The sequence below is a fragment of the Amaranthus tricolor genome, chromosome 14 (genome assembly GCF_026212465.1).
Source record: "Amaranthus tricolor cultivar Red isolate AtriRed21 chromosome 14, ASM2621246v1, whole genome shotgun sequence".
Taxonomy (NCBI): Eukaryota; Viridiplantae; Streptophyta; class Magnoliopsida; order Caryophyllales; family Amaranthaceae; genus Amaranthus; species Amaranthus tricolor.
In genome coordinates, this window is record NC_080060.1 from 13,999,628 (window position 1) to 14,017,025 (window position 17,398).

Genomic DNA, 17,398 nt, shown 5'->3' on the forward strand with positions numbered 1-17,398 from the left:
GTGTGCAGGTCGATATCCGGTCGTGATTATGATCGTTGATAGTACCTATGGCTTAGTTCATGGGAATGCACGTGTCAAAAGGATTCAAGGGCTGTTAGAAGAAGTATATCGCTTGGGATGTAAAATGGAGACAACAGGTCTACTGTTCCTAAGTTGGATGTTTAAGCAAAACTAAATTCTGGAGACAGCGCACTGTTCCCAAACCAAAGTCAGCCTACGTTAACTAATAAATTCTGATTTTTATTTTTTTGTTTTTTTGTTAATGTATTTAAATTAATTTGTTGCATTTAGTTATTATAGTTAATTGGCAAAAAGTTTTTCTAAAAATTCTTTACGTGTGGTTTTCTAAAAATAATCCTTTATTTTAGGATCTATTTTTAGTAAATATTGGATTTGCGAAAAATAGAAATAGCGGTTGTTGAATGGGTCTTAGCTATTATCTTTAACCGGTCCTTATTTTTGATAAAAGGTTATCGTGTCTAGTTTTATTAAGAATAACCGTTTCTAAAAATAGCAAAAACATTCCAGCAGTTAGTACTGGAACAGGAACAATTGCTGAAAAACTGCTGCTTAAGGGAACAGCGGTTATTATTAGGAAACAGCGGTTATTATTGCTATTAACCGTATGTTTGATTTATTCAAGGCTTATGGAAATAACCGTTTGATAGTGTAATCCACATCTTTCCCATGATCTTTTGACAGGGAATAATGGATTGGAATATTTCTCTATTTTTAGAGATTTTATTTTTTATAAATAGCTAATGAATTCAGCTGTTCCTAAGCGCATGCATTGAGAGAAAAAACGTATAAACTTTTTTTCATGCGATTATTTTTGGAAATTCTACAAGAAATATTTTGCTTTTAAAATTGTCAATTAATTCATAATATTTTCTTGTGCAACTCATTGATTTATTTTATAGAATTTCATTCCTTTTTGTAAGGGTTTTTGAGAGAACTTGTAATTAGACTCGGGTGAGTCTAAGGGGGAATTAGATAGCTTTGAGTGAAGCTATTGAGGAGTTTAGCTTTTAGTGAAGCTAAGTTTGTTGCTTTGAGTAAAGAAATTTGAGAGAGAAGAGTTGGCCTAGTAGATTCGCTTCGAGTGAAGTAAGGTGTTTATTGTAATTGTAACTAATTGCCATAAACATAGTGGAGTTTTTAGAAATCCCGAGGGGTCGTGGTTTTTCCTTCTGTTTAGGCCCAGAAGGTTTCCACGTAAAAAATGTGTGTCTCTTTTATTATTTTGCTCTAAGTTTAAGCTTTATTTATTTTACTCAATTCCGCAAAAACAGGGCATAAACGCTTAAACTAGCAACAACAACAATTCACCCCCCCTCTTGTTGCTGTTCTCGTTCCTAATTGAGTCAAGAATTGGTATCAGAGCCCTGTTCCCAGTAGATCAGGAAACGCTGAGGGCAAAATCCTAGTGTTCCCGAAAATGTCAATTGTGAACTAACGAATGGAAGAAGGGTATTCAACTCAAATACCGCCAATGTTCGATGGAAAATTCTATACATACTGGAAAAATAGGATGGAAATCTTCATCAAGGCTGAGAACTATCAAGTTTGGAGAGTCATCGAAATTGGAGATTTTGAGGTAACCATTACTAACTCCAACAATGAAATTGTTCCAAAACCCACAACCGAATATGAAAAAGAATATTTTCAAAAAACGGAATTAAACGCTCTTGCAATAAAATTGCTTCACTGTGGTCTTGGACCAAATGAACACAATCGTATAATGGGGTGCAAATCTGCCAAGCAGATTTGGGACCTGCTAGCTGTTACCCATGAGGGAACAAGTGAATTTAAACGGTTCAAAATTGATTTGTTAATGTCTAAATACGAGAGATTTGTTATGGAGCCAAGGGAAAGCATCTAAGAGATGTTCACTAGGTTCACCAACATAACAAACGAACTTGTCTCTCTTGGAAGAATAATTCCCACTAATGAACAAGTAAGGAAGATTCTTAGGAGCCTTCCTCAAGATGAGCGCTGGAGGGCCAAGATTACTACTATACAAGAGTCCAAAGATTTTACAAAGTTCAATCTAGAGGAGCTGGCTGGTACCCTAATGACGCATGAATTACATTTGGGAACAGCTGACAGTTCCAGGAACAAGGGACTGGCCCTGGCAGTTGGGGAACAGGACGAGTCAGAATGCGATGAGGAAGAGGCTGCCTTACTGGTAAGAAAATTCAAGAAGTTCTTCAGGAATAGCAGGTATACAAATCAAAGAAACAACAAAGAAAGAAGAACAAAAACCAATCTTGAATGCCATAAATGTGGAAGTACCGAACACTTCATCAAGGAGTGCCCAATGTGGAAGAATGAAAAGGGCAAGGGAAAGACAAGGGATTCAAGAAGACCTTTGAACAAAGAAAACTTTAACAAGACCGACTTTCGCAAGGCCATGATTGCTGCATGGGGAGAAACTGAAAGTGAAAATGAAACTATTGTTCCCGAAGAAGAGGAGACAGCTAACCTATGTCTCATGGCTACCAGAAGGCAAGGAAAAGCAGGTAAATACTTCTAATTCATTTTCTATCCATCCATCCAAATTAAGTAAAAATAAATTAATTGAGTTGCTAAAGGAGACACAAGCCAAACTTGAAAATTGCAATGTTAAGTGTCTCCAATTAGAAAAGGAGCTCAAGGTAAGCAAAGACCATGTCTCCTATATAAACACCTTTAGATACGATGTCCAAAATAGATTTTTCGGTTTGTTGGATCAAAACATAATTCTAAAGGAAAATATGGAGAGAATTAAAAAGGAAAATGTTATTCTTAATATTGAGTTGTCGCAATACAAATTATTAGGCTTGAATAAAGAATTGAATGACGCATCTACTAAAGATTTGTGCAATGATTTTCAAAATTTAAAGTTGAATCTAGAATCCAACCGTAACAATGATGATAAGCTTGAATTAAATTTAAGACAAAAAAGGGAAAATCATAATTACTCCCAAATGGATTCAGGATGCCAAAAGTAAAAATTCAAAAGGCCTAAATTACTTTAAGAATAATAATAAGAAAAAAGCTTACGTTGATCTTCCTAGTGACAGATTCTGTTCCTTCTGTGAAGGAACTGGTCATCTGAAGGACCAGTGCACCAAAAAGAAACAGTACACTGTCTCCAACAGAAACTACGTCGATAACATTCAGAATAAGAAAAATGATTCTTGAAAAATCGACAAGGAACCCAAGAAAGTCTGGGTTCCTGTAACTAACCATTAATTTTTTACAGGTCCAAGTGAGGGGGAACAGCTCATGGTATCTCGACAGTGGGTGTTCCAAGCACATGACGGGTGATAAATCTAAATTTCTCTCACTTGAAGCCTATGATGGGGGAACAGTAACCTTCGGTGACAATATGAAGGGTGAGATAATCGCCAAAGGAAAAGTTGGAAGGTCATGTTCCCATGCTATTGATAATGTATTTTTAGTCGAGAATTTGAAACATAACTTACTTAGCATTTCTCAATTTTGTGATAAAGGTAACTCTGTAAACTTTACTTCTGAAAGGTGCATTATTTCTAGGAATGACACAGGAGACATCGTTCTTGAGGGAATCAGAAAAGGGAACACTTATGTAGTGAACCTGGACACTGTTCCCAAAACCAGTCTAACGTGTCTAAGCGTTATAGAAGACGACCCACTTCTTTGGCATAAGCGTCTAGGTCATGCTAGTTATACATTGATTAATGCATTAAGATCAAAAGACCTAGTTAGAGGACTACCAGCTATATAATTCCATAAGGATGAAATTTGTGATCCTTGTGTCAAAGGAAAACAAGTTAAGTCATCTTTTAAACCAAAGAATGTTGTGACCACCTCTAAATCACTTGAACTAATACACATGGATTTGTGCGGACCTATGAGAATACAAAGCCGTAGTGGCAAAAGATATGTGTTTGTTATTGTTGATGATTACAGTAGATTTACTTGGATTTTATTTTTAGTTAGTAAAGATGAAGCTTTTAATGAGTTTGTTTCTTTCGCTAACAAAATACAAAAATCTACCAATAATCAAATTATACACATAAGGTCAGATCATGGAAGAGAATTTGAAAATTCAAGTTTTATGAGTTATTGCAATGAACATGTAATAAGTCACAATTTTTCCGCACCAAGAACACCACAACAAAATGGTGTTGTAGAAAGGAAAAATAGAACTTTAGAAGAAATGGCTAGAACCATGTTAATTACTAGTGGTCTACCTAGAAATTTTTGGGCCGAGGCTGTTAATACTGCATGTTATATTTTAAATCAAGTATTAATAAGACTAATCACTTCTAAGACACCCTATGAATTGCTTAAAGGTGTTAAACCAAATATCTCCTATTTTCGTGTGTTTGGATGCAAATGTTTTGTACATGTTAATGGAAAACGAAATATAGGTAAATTTGATGAAAGAAGTGATGACGCGGTATTTCTTGGCTATTCATCTCAAAGTAAGGCATATAAAGTTTATAACAAAAGAACAATGAGTGTGGAAGAATCCGTTCACATTATTTTCGATGAAACTAACTTTTTGTCAAGTGAACAGGATACAAATAATTTTAAGATAGGTCTTGCAAATCTAGAGAATGATGAAGAAGAAATGAAAATGCAAGATCAAGGAACATCAGATGAACTGATGAACCCAGTACAGGCAGGAGGAACTGATCAAGTTCAGGAACTGCCAGAACATCAGGAACAGCAGACTGTTCCCAATCCAGCTGTTCCCACAGAAGAGCAAAACGATCCAGTAGCTGAACAAAATGTTAATCGAGCTGATGAACCAGAACATGCTACTGTTCCCACAAAAGAGTTTGTGCCCAAACCTTGGAAATATCAAAGTTATCATCCTCTTGATTTGATAATAAGTGATTTGAATAAAGGAACACAAACCAGATCCCAACTGAGAAACTTTTGTGCACACTTTGCGTTCCTATCATCACTTGAACCAAAAAATCACGAGGAAGCCCTAAAGGATTCCGAATGGGTAGTAGCCATGCAAGATGAATTGAACGAGTTTGAAAGAAATAAAGTATGGCACATGGAACCCAAACCAAAACACAAGAAAGTAATTGCTTTGAAATGGGTATTTCGGAATAAGCTAGATGAGCATGGAATAATTGTGAGAAACAAAGCAAGACTCGTGGTCAAAGGGTACAATCAACAAGAAGGTATTGATTACACCGAAACTTTTGCTCCGGTAGCAAGGTTAGAGGCTATTAGAATCTTAATTTCTTTTGCTGCATTCATGAACTTTAAATTATATCAAATGGATGTGAAATGTGCTTTTTTGAATGGCTATCTAGATGAAGAAGTTTTTGTTGAACAACCCCCAGGTTTTGAGAGTACCTCTTGTCCTGATCATGTCTACAAGCTTGACAAAGCCTTATATGGCTTGAAGCAAGCTCCTAGGCAATGGTATGAAAGACTATCAAAGTTTTTGATTCAAACTAACTTTGTTAGAGGAAAAATTGACAAAACCTTATTCTTTAAGAATAAAGGTTATGATATTTTAGTTGTTCAAATTTATGTTGATGATATTATTTTCGGTGCAACTAATGATTTGTTATGCCAAGAATTTTCCAACCTTATGGGCACAGAATTTGAAATGAGCATGATGGGAGAATTAAATTTCTTTCTTGGTTTGCAAATTAAACAAACTGAAAATGGGATTTTTATTCATCAACAAAAATACATAAAAGAACTTCTTAAAAAGTACGAATTAAACAACGCTAAAACCAACAACACACCCATGGCTACAAATATTAGATTAGATGAAAACCCATACAATGTATAGAGGCATGATTGGATCTTTATTATATCTAACTACTAGTAGACCCGATATTTCTTTCAGTGTTGGTTTATGTGCTAGATTTCAGTCTAATCCTAAAGAATCACATCTCACTGCAGTAAAACGTATTTTGAGATATTTAAAGGGAACAGACGACTTATCCTTATTTTACCCTAAAAGTGATGTCTATGATTTGAAAGGTTTTAGTGATGCAGATTATGCAGGAGATCTAGTTAATAGAAAAAGCACGTCAGGTATGGTACAATTTCTTGGCTCATGTTTAGTTTCATGGAGTTCCAAGAAACAAAACACTGTTGCTTTATCTACTGCCGAAGCTGAATACGTAGCAGCAGCAGCTTGCTGTTCCCAAATGCTTTGGATAAAGCAGCAGCTAAGAGATTTTGGTATTAAGTTTGAATGTGTTCCTATTTTTTGTGACAATAACAGTGCCATATGCATATCTAAAGATCCAGTGCATCATTCACGAGTAAAACACATCCACATTAGGCATCATTTTCTTAAGGATAATGTTGAAAATAAAAATATTATTGTAAAGCATGTAAACACCAACGAGCAAATAGCAGATATCATGACTAAACCGCTTCCAAGGGAACAACATGAAAAAATGAGATTGGAACTTGGCATGATCAAGCTGCATTGAAGTGAGTGACATATGTGATCCTTAAAGACCGAATGAAAATTGAAAAGGTCGATCAACCACAAAGATCTTGATTGAAAAATCAATTATTGAAAGGATCAGGTATGCACTATTTAAAAGTATATACTTGAATGCTCATATGATTGCTTGTTTGATTTGATCATATTATAGTAGCATAAAATTTCCATTTATTTTTTTATCATCATAAAAATTTCATAATATTTAATATATATATTTTTTTCCCAGCAATTTTTTTAGTAGGAGATGAATTTTCCATATTATCTGTTTCCATTTCACATTCTGTGTCCATATGCATGAATTAAATAAGGAACATGAAACACCTAATCAAGTAAAGTAAACGTCCCTTCATACTCATTATAATCATTCTCACACGCCAAGCCCTAAAACCTTCATCCTCAAACACAATCAACTCTGAATTCCAAAATCATCTTCATCCTCTCACATTTACTGCAAAATCTCGCTCCATCAATTCTTCAAACCACCATGAAAACCAAGAACCAAACACCAAAGATGAAGCAACAAACCTCTACAAATCATCCATCCAACACCTCTCATTACCGGAACTAAGTCCTCATCAATAAAGCAACAGGAAACCCCGGATGTTTCTGAAGTGCATGAAAGCTCAAAGAGGAAGAGAGATGCTACAGTAAAGAAATCATCTTCAAAAAGGGCAAAAGTTGGTGTTCAAGTAAGTGCTGAGGAGATATCCAAAGAAATGATTGTTGGTTTCGGGCTAGACAAACAATGGTATGAATCCAATTTCTTTCCTCAATTTCACGCCATTTTGCAAAATCAATTTTGGGAATCTTTAACGGTTGAATACTGCTGTAACCCAATGTATCCCAACTTGATGCGCGATTTTGCTTCAAACTTTTCTTTTGACCATGGCGTTTGTGCTAGTGTAGTTAAGGGGATTAAAATTGAATGTAATAATTTGATTTTAGGAGGATGGTTAGGTGTTCCCTCCACTAGATTTGATATATACATTGTTGGGTCAAAAATCAATTTTTCTGGGATAAATGAGAAGGTAGTTTGGAAATTTTTAGGGATAAAAGAAAAAAGAGGAAAGGTTAGTCACAATGTGCTGTCACCAATGCACAAGCTGTTATACAATATAGCAAGACGATTTATTTTGCCTCGCACATCCAAAAGAAGTGAGGTTAGTTTAAGGGATGCTATGTTAATATATTGTATGGCTAATAACATCAAGATTAATTTTCCCTCTTTGATGATTTGTCACTTGAATGATTGTATTTTTAAAGGTAATTTGTTGGGATATGGTGGATTGTTAACTTGGATCTTTATGAAGTTAGGTGTTCCTCTTGATGGTCCAAATTATCCCATGGGTCCAAATAACAAAATAGGTATTAAGTGTTTGAAAAACTTGCACCTTAGATTAAAGCAAAATGGGACTCTTGAGAATATTTTTGAACTATTTGAGGGCACCAATGAAGGAGAAAATGAAGAAAATGTTGAGGAGGAGGAAGTAAATAAGAAGGAACAGGAGTCTGTTCCCTCTGCCACTGAGAAGGAAGAGGGCATTCTGAGGAGGAACAGGAGGAAAATTCATGTAAGGGGGAAGTTGAGAAGGATTCTGTGAAGAATGTTGTGGAGGATGAAGAAGAGAAAGATGAGGAGAGTTCTTTACCTGGTTCAAATCTTAGGAAGAGTCGTAGGCTAGCTTCCAAAGGAAAGAAACCTGTTGTTATTATTGATGATGACTCAACCTCATACACAACAGCTGAACCAAGCCATCCTTCCTCACCTAAACCTGCCACACCGTCATTCCATAATTTTTCTTCACCACCACAGTCGCCAATACAACCATCTTCACCACCACAATCACCTATACAACCATCTTCACCACCACAGTCACCTATACCATCATCACCACCTCCAATACACCCATCACCAAATCAAGGTTTAGGTGACACTATAGTTCCTACAGCCCCTCTATCCTCCATTCTCCTAAAACTCACAGAATTGCAGACAAGTTTCCTTGTTTTTAAAGATGAAATTCGTGTCTCCATAGCCTCACTATCTGCTCAAATGGACCAAATAGAAGCACGTTTGGGGGCCAAACTCGACACAGTAGAGGTGGAAACAGAATATATAGATGAAGAAGCTCCTGCATCTTAATTTCTCCTGATATTCATCATATTTTCTTATTTGTTACAACAATCACCTTCATCAAACAATCTTTTTATGTTTTTCAATTTGTACCAGCTGGGGTACTGCTTAATGCTCTGAATCATACTTTCTTTTGTGCTATTAACTACCTATGAAGATTAATCATTGCTGATCATGTTTGCATTCATTGTTTATACTCTTTAATCTGTGCATCCTTGTTCTCTCTTTGACTATGTCTATATGCTTAGTGCTGTGGTTTGATTGCTCATATTCTTTTTGAATGATGTCAAAAGGGGGAATATTTGGCACAAACTTAAATAATGCTTGAATATGTTTAGCTCTGATTTAATCTATTATGTTGGGCATAAGGATTAAGGTTAGGTTATGATTCATTGATTTATTGCTGAGCTCTGATTACTGTTTATACATTGAAGCTCTGATTATGATTTGATTATACATGATGCTTGTTTTGAACTTGTTTTGGATGTATTCTGTTTTTAAGTTTTTTTTAAGCTCTGATCATTTTACATCATTGTTTAAATTTTATGCTGAAATTGTATGAGTTTTTGTTATGTTTATTTTTAGAGTAATTTGATTCAAGATATGCTTGGTGAATTATATTTACTAAGTTAAGAACAGTTGTTTTGATCTCTAACATGCTCTTCAACATTGGTTTACTCTATTTTGTTTAAGTTTGTTTAAAAGTTTGTCATCATCAAAAAGGGGGAATTTGTTGGACCTCTTGAGTTTTGATGATGACTACACTTAAACAAATATGTGTTTAAAGATTGTGTGCAGGTCGATATCCGGTCGTGATTATGATCGTTGATAGTACCTATGGCTTAGTTCATGGGAATGCACGTGTCAAAAGGATTCAAGGGATGTTAGAAGAAGTATATCGCTTGGGATGTAAAATGGAGACAGCAGGTCTACTGTTCCTAAGTTGGATGTTCTAAGCGAAACTGGATTCTGGAGACAGCGCACTGTTCCCAAACCAAAGTCAGCCTACGTTAACTAATAAATTCTGATTTTTATTTTTTTTGTTTTTTTGTTAATGTATTTAAATTAATTTGTTGCATTTAGTTATATAGTTAATTGGCAAAAAGTTTTTCTAAAAATTCTTTATGTGTGGTTTTCTAAAAATAATCCTTTATTTTAGGATCTATTTTTAGTAAATATTGGATTTGCTAAAAATAGAAATAGCGGTTGTTGAATGGGTCTTAGCTATTATTTTTAACCGGTCCTTATTTTTGATAAAAGGTTATCGTGTCTAGTTTTATTAAGAATAACCGTTTCTAAAAATAGCAAAAACATTCCAGCAGTTAGTACTGGAACAGGAACAATTGCTGAAAAACTGCTGCTTAAGGGAACAACGGTTATTATTAGGAAACAGCGGTTATTATTGCTATTAACCGTATGTTTGATTTATTCAAGGCTTATGGAAATAACCGTTTGATAGTGTAATCCACATCTTTCCCATGATCTTTTGACAGGGAATAATGGATTGGAATATTTCTCTATTTTTAGAGATTTTATTTTTTATAAATAGCTAATGAACTCAGATGTTCCTAAGCGCATGTATTGAGAGAAAAAACGTATAAACTTTTTTTCATGCGATTATTTTTGGAAATTCTACAAGAAATATTTTGCTTTTAAAATTGCCAATTCTTTCATAATATTTTCTTGTGCAACTCATTGATTTATTTTATAGAATTTCATTCCTTTTTGTAAGGGTTTTTGAGAGAACTTGTAATTAGACTCGGATGAGTCTAAGGGGGAATTAGATAGCTTTGAGTGAAGCTATTGAGGAGTTTAGCTTTTAGTGAAACTAAGTTTGTTGCTTTGAGTAAAGCAATTTGAGAGAGAAGAGTTGGCCTAGTTGATTCGCTTCGAGTGAAGTAAGGTGTTTATTGTAATTGTAACTAATTGCCTTAAACATAGTGGAGTTTTTAGAAATCCCGAGGGGTCGTGGTTTTTTCTTCTGTTTAGGCCCAGAAGGTTTCCACGTAAAAATCGTGTGTCTCTTTTATTATTTTGCTCTAAGTTTAAGCTTTATTTATTTTACTCAATTCCGCAAAAACAGGGCATAAACGCTTAAACTAGCAACAACAATTCACCCCCCCTCTTGTTGCTGTTCCCATTCCTAATTGAGTCAACATTGTCATTCTTGTTGTATCATGATTAAGCAACTAAAAATAAGAACTATTATAAACTTTGAGATTTTCTTTAATTTCTTATGTGCATTCTATAAAAGTCACCGATGAATCAAGATTTTGTCACACAACTCACATTAAATCTAGCATATCTACAATGAAGTCCTATAACTCACTATAAAAGTTTTCCATAACTGGTTGTATCACATGTTTAAATCTCATCCATTCAATGACCATTTTAAGTGGAATAAGTTATGCTAAATATAAGTGACAATTACGTTGCTAGCCTATAATGCTCTTTTTAGAACCTTAACCATTAACTTATTTTTTTTGTTGAGTTAGTTTGTTGACATTAGAACTTAATTTACAATTGATTTTGTAAATATCTTGCATGTCTAGGTTCAGGGCGGGGGAACGAATTCCAAGGTCCTGCTTGTTCTTCATTAATATCTAAAAAGTATGTTCTCCTTTTCGGTTTAATAGAAATGGAGGGAATGATTAAATTTTAATTGTCACTAGTTCATCTTACTTTCACATGTCACCCACTATTTTGAGTGGTCCCTATACTTTCTTAATATTTGTGCCAAACCAATATGAAACATTATGTGTAATTTGGAGGGGGTACAATTAAAGACAAACTAAACATATTTTCGAATTACATTACAAATAATGTTATAAAAATACCTTATATGAAGTTGTTAAAAATTAATTTTTATCTCTAATGTAAAAAAGAGAGAGAAAAATAAGTAATGGGTTGATAACTTCAAATAAAAAGATATAAAAATTTGAGGGGTTGACCACTTCAGCATACTTTCTCTCCTTTTATATATCTACCATTTTTTTATTTATTTTCTTTGTAATTTATTTTCATAAACAAGATAAATTTAATTTCTTAAAAAAATTAAACTACTTTTTCAAAATTTATATTATTTGATTTCAAATTTTTTAAAATTTTTAAGTAATTTTTGTAGGATTTTTTAACAAATAAAATAAAAAAATTAATAATTCGGAATTTAAGTTTAAATAAAAAACAAATAATGCAAAATTTGTAAGTATATCAGACGATGCGAATCAAATGTGGGTGACTATGGAAGAAACATTCGTAAGGTAGCAAAGCAGACGTTAGGGGTGTCGATAAGGAAACCAAGGGTGTACAAAGAGTCGTGGTAGTGGAACAAAGAGGTGCAAAAGAAGATAAGGGACAAAAACATGAGATTCAAAGAGCTTGTGGCTTGTACGGAGGAGGAAGATAGGATACAAAAGAAAGAGAGGTATAAAGAAGCAAAACGGGAGGCAGAGAAAGCAATAGCGGAGGTAAAGGGTCGTGCGTTTGAAGCCTTTTATCAAAAGCTTGATACCAAAGAGGGGGATAAGTATTTTTTTTAAGTTAGAAAAGCCAGATCTAGGCAGAGGAAAGGCCAAGGGACGGTGAAGTACATTAAGGATGAGAGTGGACGAGTACTCATTAGACAAGAGGATATCAAAATGAGATGACATTAATATTTTTCCCAACTACTTAGTGAGACTACGGGTCTAACAGAGGAAAGTCAACAAACTTCGATCATCCAAAGAACACAGGTTTATGGGCCAATTAGTGATATTACCACGGGGGAAGTAGGAGAAGCTCTCAAAAAGATGGGGGGATTTAAGGTAGTTGGACCTGATAATATTTCGATTCAGGTGTGGAGGGATTTAGGAGAAGAGGGCATTTATTGGCTTACTAAACTCTTTAATGCCATCTGGAGGTCTAGTAAGATGCCAGAAGAATGGAGAGTTAGCACAATTATCCCATTGTTTAAGAACAAGGGCGATGCACAAGTATGTGGGAACTATAAGGGAATCAAATTTCTAAGCCACATAATGACACGGTGGGAATGAGTGATTGAGAAAAGAATTAGACGAGAGACGTTGATTAGAGAGAACTAGTTCGGATTCATGCCAGGAAGAGGCAATTTATTTTTAAGGAGACTGATGGAAAAGTGTAGGGTGCGAAAGAACGATTTGCTTCTAGTGTTCATTGACTTGGAGAAAGCGATTGATAGCATACCACGAAGTATTGTTTGGGATAGCCTCAAGAATAGAGGACATGTAATACAGGACATGTATGACATGTATGACGGAGTTTCGACTAACATTCAAACACTGGTGGGTATGACAGAGTCTTTTCCAATTAAAGTAGGACTGCATCAGGTATCAGCACTAAGTCCTTTCATTTTTACGGCATTATGGAGGAAATATCTAAATCTGTCTGGGAGACCGTATCATGGTGCATACTTTTCGCTAACAATATAGTTTTGGTCGTAGAAACTAGGGAGGAGGCTAACAGTAAATTGGAAGAGTGGAGGGAAGCCTTGGAGGGTAAGGGGTTGCGCATCAGCTGTACGAAGACTGAATACTTGCGATGCGACTTCAATGGGACATAATCGATAGGGAAGCTAGATGTGACCATAGGGGGGAAGTTGTTGCACGTACGTCCAAGTTCAAATATTTGGGATCGATGATTCAAAATAATGGGGAGATTAATGGAGAGGTTATTAATCGTATACAGGCGGGATGGCTTAAGTGGCGAGCAGCAACCGGGGTGTTTTGTGATAAAAAGTTCCCTAGTAGATTAAAAGGTAAATTTTATCGCGTTGCTATGAGGCCGAATTTGTTGTACGGACAAAATGTTGGCCCGTAAAAAAAGGTTTTCGAACAGAGGATGGAAGTAACAGAAATGTGTATACTTAGGTGGATGTGTGGCAAAACTATGATGGATAGAATAAGAAACCAGGAGTTCAGGTGGAAGTTAGGGGTTGCACCTCTCTCTCTCTCTGCAAAGATGCGGGAGAAAGACCCATGATGCCCCAGTAAGAAGGATCGAATGCGTCATAGTGGAGGGCAAAAGAAGTCGAGAAAGACCTAGGAGAACGTGGGAGGAGCAGATTAAAAGTGTCTTGCACGAACTTCACCTCTCTAAGGACTTGACCAGGGATAGGGGCAATTGGGGCCGCCTTATCCACGTCTTAGATTACTAGACATGTCTCTCTTACTAGAAATGGTGATGGGTCTAGGACCCAGTTACACGCGCCCCGAACCCGTCCCTTTTTTAAGGGTCTGGTTCTTATTTTTTGAGACCCATCAGAGCCGGGTCAAATCTGGATCTAAAAAATAATTGAAGGGTCTAGGTCCGGGTCCAAACCCAAACCTCTAAACCTAGACCCTAGACCCGCCCCTTAGACTCGGACCCGGACCCGAACCCAGATAATTATAAAGTATTCAGCCCCATTTCAAATTTTCAATTCATATGTATAATATTCTGAAGTCGGATTGCAAACCTGGTCTCCTACTTTTCATTCTTTAGTAATTTTTAATCTTTAGAATCTCCTGTTTATTGTTTAGATACAGGTTAGAACAATCAAGTTAAACCAGTCCTTTACAAATGCCATAAACTTTACTCAATTCAATTTTCATTTGTTGGACTTGGGGGATTAGTGAATAGGTAACATCGAATTAAATAATAAGGAACAAATATTTATAAATTACGCTAATAAGTTCCTTACAAAAATACGAAAAAAATAGTGACTTACAAAAGACTCAAATTTGAAAATTCAAAGAGACTTTTTCACTTTTCTTTGCCTCTACTTATCGCTCTTTACCACTTTTCTTACTTTTATCTTTATTTTTAGTTATTTGGACATATTCTATTTATAGTGTATATTTAGTTATTTTGATTATTATTCATGGTCAACATAGGTGTAAGTTGCAGGCTTCCGGATAGTTGCAGGTTCCTCTTTCTTACAAGAGGGCAAGAGATTCTTTGACCGCACTCTCTTCTATGGGTATGAGCTGCCGTCTCTCTTCCCTCTCAGGCCCTGACCATAGTTGTCTATAAGTGAAATACATTGAGTATGATTATGATGATTTAATTATTTTTAAAGATAGGTAACACGAGGTAGAATGAAAGTACAAAATAATTGAGGTCATTGTTAATAGCACAAAATTAATGTTTTTCCCATAAACTTTACAAAAGGTGATGAGTAAGGATGCTTTAGGGCACTTTAGTTTTGAGTGTTTTATGCGGTTGGATACCCATTACCCAACACCGCTCCTGTGTGGCTAGATATACGCCTACTGTGAATATACACCTAAGAAAAACTCCAACTCTGAACATAAACATACAAAGCTTTGATAATTTAATGGAATGTGAATCCTGAACGGTATCCTAAACAATGAGAATCCAAATCAATACTGTAATCTATCTTGAACTGAGCAGTTTGTACTATAGACTGTCCTTTTCCTAACTAAGTTTGTGAAAAGCCAAGTCTAATCTTGTATCTGTTCATGTGCATAAGAAAACACTAATGTAAACAAACAAAATAACCTCACAACATAAAATCTGAATGTCACATTTCTGATAGTTTTACTGTCCTGATGGTGGCGCTGGCGGTAGTCTTGGTGAGGACGGTGGCAGGAAGTTAAGGTCTGCAGTCTTTCTTGTTATGGGGTTGATCACCTTCTGTAACCTTGTAGTTTTGAGAAACATTAAGGTGTTTAATTCCTTGATGTTTTTGTTTGTTTGATAGTCCACATTCACAAACCCAAACTTTATTTGCCATTTTGCCAACATTTCAGTCGATGACGGTATTACAATCCGCTTAATTCCAATATCACCTAGTGCCTGGCAGATGCAAAGCAACCATCTCATCATGATACGAGCTCATATAGTTAGTCAATTTCTCTTATTAATCATTTTAAAATTATAAATGATCGCTTTAACATAATTAAGTCTAATAGAAATAGTTTCACCATAAGACCTTCTCATTTAAGAATTTGTGAATTATTAATGGTTCTAAGCCGATCATCTTGGGTGAGAGTTTCCTAACTTAGCCTTTTAAATTAGCTTGGTTTTTGATTTTTTTATTTGGGCAAACATAGCAAGCTTCTTAGTCAACATTTTCAACTGGTCAAATTAGTCTAGCATGAATTTTGCTAAAGACCCTTACTTGTCCTGTTTGACCAAGTTGTAGTATTGAATCTTTTTGTTGGTTGTGAAGGTAGCTCTATAAGTAAACTATTACAATTTTGAGTCATGCAAGTCTCAATTCTATACTTACAGATTCAATGGCTTCCAGCAATTTCCGGCACATCCCTTTTCTGCGCCACGCTTCACTTGTGGCTATGAATGGGATCTCTGCTATCTCTGGTGACGGAATTCTGATAAAAATACAACATAACATGTAAAAAATGCAGCTAACAGCAAACGTATAGAAACATAAAAGTTAACTATGGATTATTGCAAAAAAGCTTACCTTAATGATGCTGCAGAAATAACCCGGCCATCATTTTCCAGAATAGCGGTGTAAAATCTGCTGAAGTTAGTCCTTGGGAAGTTGGACCTACAAAGATAAATCATATTTGCATCTTTACTTCCTTAATTTTAACTATCTTTCCTTAAGTTTGAATTTCTAAGGCTATATAGGCATGAACCAGCCTAAGCCATGACCCAGATCATTTGATTTAAAATCCTGCTCTTAATATTGACATGTGTTATAAATGACAAAAAAATGATATGAGTTTGTTAAGCACATATGTAAAGATTAGTGTTTGGCCCTTCATATATTAGACATCTGAATTCGCCATTGATGTAAGAGCTTACCCGCAATTGTAAACAACACTTTGGATCATGTTGTTTCTAGTATGCCTGTCTACTATGGGATCAAAGCTCTCTTCTATTAACTTTTCCGCTAAGACAACCATTGTATTACATTTCGTTATCTTCGCTAAATGCTCCATGTTGGGATCCTGTCTCCGCACTAGCGTCCAAGAAAGTCCTGGCTCTATTATCACACTTCTGCCCAACGCTCTCTCGAGAGTTTGGTACACCTTCATTAAACAAATAAAGATGTGCAGTAAACAGAAATGTTTATGTATGTTTTTAGACTCATGTTATGTAAGTTGAAGTCTCAATATTAAACTATTAAGGTAGGATAAATCTAACAAATTGCTCATGGAGTAAATTGTTCTTATATTATGAATTAAAAGTAAGATAAACTTACGAGCCAGCAGCTCTGCCCACAGAAGGGCATGATTAATGGTCGATCCTCCCAGTTTTCGTTGTCATCAGCTGCCATTGAGCAATGCTGATGGTCTACAAATAAGCAGTTAAGAAGAAGTTTCTAGAAAGAATTACAAGTTTCTAGAAAGAATTACAAGTTTCTAGAAAGTGGTGTAAGGAAGAGCTTCACTTACATTTTTTTAAGCATTGGCTACACGTTAAGAGAAGATCATATCCAGTGTCAAAAGCACAGTATCTACAGCGGCAATAGGGACACTTCCAATCATTATCTGGGATTACCTGAAATCGATACACTATAATCTGAAATTGAAGAATTCTTAATAATAGGCCACATCAAAATTAGGGACAGTCCGATGTTTTATTACTCATTGAAGAATGCTAGTTGTAGAGATGTCAATTAATATGGTTAGTTATAGAAAAGAGCATATGAGAATACAGCTTGTTTTCTTTATCACTCAGCCTGTCCATGTGATTTTGTTATTGATGGTGACGTAACATCAGGAAAAATTTCATTATCTGCAGCTAATTCATAGCAAAGTAGAGTATAACTAAAAGTAAAGTCAGCCAGTCTTCTGAAAGACTGTCAT

At 35.3% G+C, this 17,398-nt stretch overlaps 2 protein-coding genes across 2 annotated transcripts; one reads left to right on the top strand and one right to left on the bottom strand.

Moving 5' to 3' along the window:
* Positions 1-12,688: 12,688 nt before the first annotated feature.
* Positions 12,689-13,176, top strand: LOC130799323 (uncharacterized). The gene is made up of 2 exons (XM_057662425.1): positions 12,689-12,943; positions 12,985-13,176. The coding sequence occupies exons 1-2, from the start codon at positions 12,689-12,691 to the stop codon at positions 13,174-13,176; spliced, it is 447 nt and encodes a 148-aa protein (XP_057518408.1).
* Positions 13,177-14,891: 1,715 nt separating this feature from the next.
* On the bottom strand, positions 14,892-17,160 carry LOC130799516 (increased DNA methylation 1-like). The gene is made up of 6 exons (XM_057662634.1): positions 16,985-17,160; positions 16,792-16,883; positions 16,392-16,618; positions 16,045-16,131; positions 15,850-15,949; positions 14,892-15,413 (listed from the first exon to the last, which is right to left on the bottom strand). The coding sequence occupies exons 2-6, from the start codon at positions 16,864-16,866 to the stop codon at positions 15,156-15,158; spliced, it is 747 nt and encodes a 248-aa protein (XP_057518617.1). The 5' UTR covers positions 16,867-16,883; positions 16,985-17,160; the 3' UTR covers positions 14,892-15,155.
* Positions 17,161-17,398: the final 238 nt, after the last annotated feature.

Bases quoted from the DNA above. Each gene is read 5' to 3' on its own strand.
- LOC130799323 (XM_057662425.1), top strand. From the start codon at position 12,689: ATGCCAGGAAGAGGCAATTTATTTTTAAGGAGACTGATGGAAAAGTGT. The intron at 12,944-12,984 runs GTATCAGCACTA...GGCATTATGGAG, and splicing joins TTAAAGTAGGACTGCATCAG to GAAATATCTAAATCTGTCTG.
- LOC130799516 (XM_057662634.1), bottom strand. From the start codon at position 16,866: ATGGCAGCTGATGACAACGAAAACTGGGAGGATCGACCATTAATCATG. The intron at 16,132-16,391 runs GTAAGCTCTTAC...TTATCTTTGTAG, and splicing joins AGTGTTGTTTACAATTGCGG to GTCCAACTTCCCAAGGACTA. The intron at 15,950-16,044 runs GTAAGCTTTTTT...TATTTTTATCAG, and splicing joins ATTTCTGCAGCATCATTAAG to AATTCCGTCACCAGAGATAG.